Raw genomic sequence first — 8,572 nt, 5'->3', positions numbered from 1 at the left:
AAGTCATTAAGTTCAAGTCTCAGTAGATGAAATCTAATCATTACAGATTTCTTTTCTTTCTCTTTTCTTCTCCTCCTCCTCCTCCACCTCCTTCTCCTCCTCCTCCTTCTTCCCTTCCCCCCTCCTCCTTCTCCACCTCCCCCTTCTCCTTCCCTTCCCCCCTCCTCTTCCTCCTGCTTCCTCTTCAGTAGCTGCTGCCTCTGGTCCAGTCCCAGGGAAATCAGAGCATCACACCACCCTCAGCCCCTAGCTGGCTTTGTGAGGGGAGCATTGTTCAGAGAGGGTCTCTGTATTCCATGTTATAATGGTACAGTGCCAAGCTGTGGAGAAGCCAGACATTGTAACTGCAGTGATTCCTGGGCCTGCTTTGGAAAAGCCCTGGGTAAGGAGAGTCTCCAGTTATCACCAGGGGTTGGAGTCAAGATAGAGTGATTTAAATTCACTTCCTCTTAAAATTGTTATAAAAGAGCTCTAGTTTGAGAAAGCTGGTACCATGTGCAAGGGAAAATCTAAATTATAGGGCAAATCAGGAAATATCTGTTTTATTAAGATTGCTTCATTTTCTTAATGAAGTTGCTTCAGGATTCTTTTTACAGAGTGAGCTCCTCTAATGCTTTGGACATGCTGATCTAAAACAAGACAAAAGAAAAAACTAGTAACCAGTTTATCAGGTGAAGCGGGGCTAGTAAAGAGTGATCTTGCAAATAAGGTGAACCTACATATATGTATGCCCATGGAAAGATGTCCACGGTATTTTGTTAGGTGAAAAATGAAAGCACAGAACAGTACACGTAGTATGATTCTGTTGTTGGGTGTTGTCGAGTCAATTCCGACTCATAGTGACCCCATGTGACTGAGTAGAACTGCCGCATAGGGTTTCCTAGGCTGTAATCTTTACAGGAGCAGATCGCCAGGCCTTTCTCCCTCAGGTGAGTTTGAACCGCCGACCTTTCAGTTTGCAGCCAAGTCCTTAACTGTTTAACCACCAGGCTCCTGGTATGATTCTACTTCTGTTAAATTTGTAAGAAGGGAGAGGGGCCCTCACACACACTCCACACTGTGTGCTTGTGTGTATCTAGAAGACGACAAGAAAGATACCCACCAGACAGAATCAGTGTTTCTCTGGAAAGGAAGTTCAGGAGGGAAGGGTGATGGGGAAATGTCATATTTTTACATCAGACGATTTTGTATTACTGATATTTATTTATAAAATTAAAGCTTAAAAAATGACAGATCTGTGTAGTGAATCAACAGGTCTTATTTACTTTAGGGGGCCCTGGTGGCGCAGTGGTTAAGAGCACAGGCTGCTAACCAAAAGGTCAGCAGTTCAAATCCTCCAGCTGTTCCTTGGAAACCTTATGGGACAGTTCTAGTCTGTCCTATAGGTGCGCTATGAGTCGGAATTGACTCGACGGCAATGGGTTTTTGTTTTTATTTACTATATGGATTGTAATAATGATTGTTACATGTGAAAATAACAAGGTATAACAAAGTGGTAGACTGAGTTTTTAGAAAAAGTTCTGTTTCTTCCCCAAATCACTTGAATATTCTTCTGATCTTTTAGGGATTTGGAATAGCATTGTAAAGATGTTTGAGGTTAGAGCTAAATCACTATTCATCATATCTTTGTTGCTCAGAAAATGAAAGGAGCTTGAGATGAAAGGCCGTGGAGGGGCTGGAGCTGGGGACTGGGATCCAGAGCTCCCAGTGATGGTTCCTGGCAGCCGCTCTTGGCTGGGTGAACTCTAGTAATTCAAGCTGTGCCCTACTTTGTCCATCTGCAGAGTGCAATGATATTCCATGTCTGATTACCCTCTTAAGGTGTCATTATTTGGAAACAGTTTGAGATTCTTAGCAGGAAGGCAGTTTAATGCAAAGTATTTTTGTTAAAAATTTTGTTTTACTTAAGTCAGCCTTAAATTTTCAGAAAAAAAAAAGTTTGCCTTGGACGTACATTGATTCAAATACTTTTCTATGCAGAATTTTTGTATTTAATTAGTTTTCATCCATGAAATTTGATTTTATGTATTTAGTACAATTTGGAACTGCATAACATAAACAACTGTCCGTTTGCATTTCTTATATTCAGGCTTGGAAAATAAAGCTTCATGTTCTTTTAATGCTCTTTTAAATTATTAAATTGATGAAATAATTCATTAAGGCCCCTGTTCCCATTCTGTTCTTCTCTCCTTACTCCTTCTCAGCAGCTTTTCCCCTACTTTCCTGGACTCCCTTGCTCTTTTTCCTTCCCCGTGATTTCTTCCTCTGCCTCCCCACCCCTCCCACCCTCAGTAATGTGTTTGTCCCTTGCTTTCTTGTCCACTTTCTTGTGACTGGGAGGGTAATTTCAGAGTTCCTGGCCACTTCTCAGGCCAAGCCAATGGCAAAGACAGGTGTAGGGAAAAGAACAAAGGGCCGGTGACATTGTGGCTTATTGTCTAAGCAAAGGATGAAAAGCCTTATAGCCGACCTCAGTTTCTCCCTTTCAGATGTTGGTCCTGACACCCTCTAGGACCCAACGCGACCCTAGTGGCCAGCAGAGAGAGAGGCTTGCTTTGGGCCTTGCTCAGTGTGGATGGAAACAAATAGGGCCAGATAGCAAAAGTGTTCACTCCTTTTTTAAAAAATCATATCCCAAATTGTTTCTGTCTCCCCCACAGTATCTAGGGCTTGCCCCGCTGAGCTCAGGTGAACCCAATAAAGTCAAAAGTAGCGTCGTTAATAGTTTTATCATCAACCAGACCAGACCCGGAACCACAAAGGAAACAGGGACAGCCTCTTCAAAAACCAAATGCTTTGAAGCTCCCGGCAATGATTGGTTTTGATGCTAGTTGATCAATTTAATGTTGGTAATTGATAGTTACCACTCAGTTTGGCTGGAAACAGCTTAGTGAATACAGCCCACGGGACGGGCTGCGTCTACAGCTTTCTGATGTAACCAGGAATTTGGGAGTGGAACAGTTCTGCATCGTAAGTGCGTATAATCCCATCAGTGACAGCTTAGCTATAATTAAGTTAGGTGCTTCTGGGTTTGTTGTTGTTATTGTCGGTTTAAAAATATATATATATGTTAATCCTGTTTCGTCATTATTAGCCATCTAGTCTGTAATCTACAATTATCACTGTTTAATACATACCTTAATTGAATACCTTCGAGCTGATTTATATGTATAAGATGATTAGCAATGCAACAAAGCCTGCATCATTAAAGATGTGTTCAATCTAAGAGCGAAGTTTTAAATAGTTTACTCCTTTACATTTTTTTAAACTGCTTAGCAATTTATAAAAGTGACATGCCTATTGTATATTTTAAAAGTTAAAAGTACAGAAGTATATGTAGTAAGAAGCGAAAACGTCACTCTAGTTTCCCATCTCTCCACAGAAATAACCATGTTAGCAGTTGAGTATCTCGCCAGAATATTTTTCTAGACTTTCATGCATATGACAGGGGTGTAGAAATCGAGTTTTCTTTTTAAACAGAAGTTGGATCAAGTTATAGATACTGTTATACAGCTAGCCTTTATTATCTACTTTGAATCCACCAGCCGCTCCTTGGAAACCCTATGGGGCGGTTCTACTCTGTCCTGTAGGGTCCCTGTGAGTCAGAATCAACTCAGCAGCATTGGGTTTGGTTTGTTTTGGTTTTCCTTTATAATCTTGAGCCTCTTTCCTTCAGGACATATAGATCTACCTCATTTTTATAACTGCACTAAAATTATTTCATATTTTCATATGCATTGTATATATTAGTTGTTTTGCTAATTTTTACTGTTACAAATGATGTTTGGATCATTATCCTTGAACAATATCTTTGTGCTCATGTGGGAGCGTGGGTGTTTAAATTGCACACCTGCGGACGTGTGTGAAATGCGCCTCTTGCCACAAGTGACAGAAGATGTACAGAATTCAGAGTGATGAGCTTGGGAGTCATTGCAGAGCCCTGAAAATATGGTGCTCTTAAACCACGATGCACACTTCCACCTGTTTGTTGGCTAATGTAATTGCAACTTAGTGTGTGTTAGTGGATTTAAATAAAAAGTTTTTCTGTGTTATAATTCCATTAAGTTTAAAGGCCAATGCCTTTTTTTAAAAATCATTTTAACCATTTTTAGGTGTACAGTACAGTGGTGTTAAGTACATTCAGGATGTTGTGTAACCATCACTACTATCAATTTCTAGATCTTTTTTAAACATAAATTGGATCAATTGCCATGCAGCCAGCCTTTATTTACCTACCTATTACCTTTATTACCCTCGACCTCTTTCCTTCTGTTGCCCAAACAGAAACTGTGCATCCATGAAGCAATAATTCTCCATTACTCCCTCCCCTCAGCCCCTGTAACCTGCATTCTACTTGCTGCCTCTATTAATTTGCCTATTCTAGATAGAAGGTCAAAGTCCTTTAAAAAAACTTGTATTCCTAAGCTGATTTTAAAAAAGATTTGAGTATGTGGTCAGAATGCCTTGTCCATTTACGCAGCGCTGCTGACGGCTGAGAAGCCTGAAGAGGCAGCAGTTGTGTGCAGCTTGCCAGACCTCAGCCTCTCACTACCCATGGCAGTGGGCTGGCTCTTAGGACAGAAGAGAGTGGACTCATCTCTTAACCACATATGTCCACTCATGAATGTAGATATCGAGATAATATGCAAATGGTTTTATTACCAAGTTAATATGCTGTTTGTGCCAAATGGGAAATGTTTAATTATCTTACTAACCGATCTAACCACATATCCACAATGTTTAGTGTATCTTAAAGATTACCCCAAAAAGTACAGCACTTTTTTTTTTTTTTTTTGGAGGAAGGTTTTATTAAATACAAAACCGAGGTGGTTAGTTTTGGATTTGGGGAACGGAAAACATGTTGACATGAGGCTTGACCTTTCAGAAAGTCGCCAGTAAAAACACTGCTGTTCATTTTTATTCCCAGTGCTCGGCCTGGTTCTTCCCCTGTGGGCAGTAGCACTCATTTCCTTTGGTGTTGCTCTCCTGTTCGCCCTTTTTGTGTGGCTGTTCGTGTGTCCGTGGATGAAGAGGAAGATAACAGGTAAGGGCTTTTTCATTCTTCTGATTTACAAAAATGCTCCTGATTCCTGAAACTTCAGATGTCTTGCGCAGTCATTCTTACAATGGAGGGAAGAGGGGGCGTGGATAACTCTAGAATGTACACTATGATACATGCCCAGCCCTCTGTCTCTTGGTTCTTGACCACTTTCTGGCTCAAACCTTTTCTAGATAACTGGGTGTTAACTGTGCAGTCAAGTTCTACCAGCCTGGTGAAAAACATTAGTCTTCAGGGAAATGCAAATTAACAGCACAATGAGATATCATTTCACACCTACAAGAACGTAAAACTAGCGATTCCAAGTGCTGGTGAAGAAGTAGGGTAACTGGAGTTCTCATACCTTTTGGTAAGAATATAAAGTGGTGCAAACACTTCGGAAATTAGTTTAGCTATTTCTTATAAAGCCTGCACTTGCTATATGACCCAGTAATTCCACTCCTAAGTATTTATCCAAGAGAAATGAAAACATACATTCATAAAATGACTTATCCGTAAACGTTTTAGTCATAATAACCAAAAACCAGAAACAACCCAATGTTCACCAACAGGTGAATGGATAATCAAAATGAGATATATTCATGTAATAGCAGACTAAGCCAAGAAACCAAACCCTTGCTGTCGGGTCAATTCTGACTCATAGCAACCCTGTAAGACAGAGTAGAACTGCCCCATTGAGTTTCCAAGGCTGTAATTTTTAAGGAAGATGACTGCCACATCTTTCTGCCGCAAAGCGCCTGGTGGGTTCAAACTGCCAACCGTTCGGTTAGTAGCCTAGCGTTTAATCACTGCGTCAGCAGGGCTCCTTCCATAGCAGACTGCTCAGCAGTAAAAAGAATGAGCTACCAGTAGGCACAACACCATAGTGAATTTCACAGACGTTATATTGAGCAAAACAGTACATACTATATGATTTCATTTTTATAAAATTTAAGAACTGGAGAAATAATCTATATTGATTAAAATCATATCTCTAGTTGCCTGGGGCCATTAGGGGGTTGAAGGAGATTGGCTGCAAAGGAGCGCCAGGGAATTTTTCAGGATCATAGAAATGTACTCTGTCTTAATTGGGGTAGTGTTTCAGGTTATATGTAGTGGTTATAGCTGTAGACACTTGTCACAGGTCATCGACCTATACACTTAAAATGTATGAATTTTATTAATGTAAAGTATACCTCAATAAAGATATTTTTTAAAAAAGAAGAATGTGGCTTGGAAAGTCAGCCATGGCTATTTTCCTGACCAGTGATGTAATTAAATTCCAGGCCTTGACACCACATGTTTTATAGGCTTTCTTAAAAAAAAAAAAAGTATTTACACTTGGTTTCAGAATGTGTTTGCAGTCACATTTCAATATGGCTGCATCTGAATTTGAAAATCCATATTTCAAAGAATACCTAAATAAATGAAGAGACATACACGTTTATGGGTTGGATGACTCAATATAATAAAGATGTCAGTTCTTTGCAAATTAATCTATAGATTTAACAAAATTTCAGTAAAAATCCCTGTAGGATATTTTATAGATTTAAACAAATTGCTTCTAAAATTTACATGGAAAGGCAAAGGAGCTAGAATAGCCAAAACAATTTTGACAAAGAATACAGTTGGAGGGCTCACACTACCTGACTTTAAGACTTACTATAAAGCTACAAGCCAGTATGGTATTAGTGAAGAGATAGTCACATAGATCAATGGAACTGAATGAGTCCTGAAATAAACCCACAGAAATATGGCCAGTTGATTTCTGAAAAAGGTACAAAGGCAATTCGATGGAGAAGGATAGTCTTTCAACAAATGATGTTGGAACAGTTGGACATCCATAAGCCAAAAAAGGAGGCCTGGTTGCTCAGTGGTTAAGAGCTCAGCTGCTGTCTTAGTTACCTAGTGCTGCTATAACAGAAATATTACAAGTGGATGGCTTCAACAAACAGGAGTTTATTCTCTAACAGTCTAGTTGGCTAGAAGTCCAAATTCAGGGCATCAGGTCCAGGGGAAGACTTTCTTTCTCTGTTAACTCTGGATAAAGGTCCTTGTCATCAATCTTCCCCTGGACTAGGAGCTTCTCAGTGCAGGTACCCCAGGTCCACAGGACATGCTATTCTCCTGGCTCTTGTTTATTGCTGGTATGAGGTCCCCTTGTCTCTCTACTTACTTCTGTCTTTTATATCTCAAAAGAGATTGACTGAAAACACAACCTATTCTTGTAGATTGAGTACTGCCTCTAACATAACTGCCACTAATCCCATGTCATTAACAACATAGAGATAGGTTTTACAACACATAGGAAAATCACATCAAATGATAAAATGATGGACAGTCATACAATACTGGGAATCATGGCCTAGCCAAGTTGATATACGTTTTTGGGGGACACAATTCAATCTACAGCAGCTGCTAACCAAAAGGTCGACAGTTTGAACCCACCAGCTACCCCTTGGAAACTTTACGGGGCAGTTCTACTCTGTCCTATAGGGTCACTATGAATCGGAATTGACACGACGGCAACAGGTTTGGTTTTTGGAAGCCCTCCCCCCGCCCCTGAAAAAGAACCTCCATCTAAACTTCCCACCTTATAAAAAAGTAACTCAAAATGCATCATAGATCTAAATGCAAAATGAAAAACCGTAAAACTTTTAGAAAAAACTTAAGAGAAAACTTTCATGGCCTTGAATTAAGCAAAGAGTTCTTAGATATGACACCAAAAGCACAATCCATGAAGAAAAAAAGTTGATAAATTGGACTTAATCAAAATTTAAAACTTTTGAGGCAGGGCCAAGATGGCGGAGTAGTCAGATGCTTCCAGTGGACCCTCTTTCAACAAAGACCCAAAAAAACAAGTGATTCGATTATATATGGCAATCTGGGAGCCTTGAACATCAAAGGCAGAGTTGAGGAACCGGACTGAGTGGCAGGAGGAGGGAAAGACAGCTCAGAAGCAGTGAGGAGTTGCCAGACCTGACCCAGCGAGAGCCTCAGCCCTTCAGGCCTGATCAGCTAGGGGGTGAGCAGGGAGGCAGGCAAGCGGTGGTGCTTGGGAAGCGTATTCCGCACCGGGAGAGACTCAGCCGCTGAGAGCCTGCTTGGCTATGCAGAACCAGTGAGAAGCAGCCCTTGATCGCCATAAGATAAGTAATTGCGTACGGCCTACCATGCAGATCAAAAACACCCCCCTAAGGGAAAAACCTCTCTCCCATTTACCTCCCCGCTCCCTGCTCTGCACTGGGTGCTGGACTGGCTTCAGCAATTGCCGAGTCCCCTGGGCCGGAAGTAGGATCTGTCACACGCCCGGAGCATTTTCACTGCCTTGGAGAGTGACAAATGGGAAAAAATAAACTGCTGGATCCCCTAAGCCAGGAACCCAGGGTAGGCACAGCTCCTTTGCCTAGGCACAGGCACAGGCATAAAGGATCCATGGACTTTGAGTGCCTTTCCCCCTGCATAGACTTGTGTGGGCCCATCTCAACAGCGTAGGCCCTCATTACCACGGTACAACAGGGTATATACCGGAAC

The 8,572-nt window shown here is 41.1% G+C and overlaps 1 protein-coding gene across 1 annotated transcript in view; it reads left to right on the top strand.

Moving 5' to 3' along the window:
* Positions 1-8,572, top strand: part of SLC20A2 (solute carrier family 20 member 2) — a 119,621-nt gene that overhangs the window by 78,888 nt on the left and 32,161 nt on the right. Inside the window, exon 8 of the mRNA XM_004382088.2 lies at positions 4,928-5,044. Within this exon, the coding sequence (XP_004382145.1) occupies positions 4,928-5,044 (117 nt within the window). The remainder of the gene's footprint in view (positions 1-4,927; positions 5,045-8,572) is intronic.

This window comes from Trichechus manatus, unplaced genomic scaffold (assembly GCF_000243295.1).
Source record: "Trichechus manatus latirostris isolate Lorelei unplaced genomic scaffold, TriManLat1.0 scaffold00090, whole genome shotgun sequence".
Classification (NCBI taxonomy): Eukaryota; Metazoa; Chordata; class Mammalia; order Sirenia; family Trichechidae; genus Trichechus; species Trichechus manatus.
This window is presented reverse-complemented; position numbering and strand designations above follow the sequence as displayed.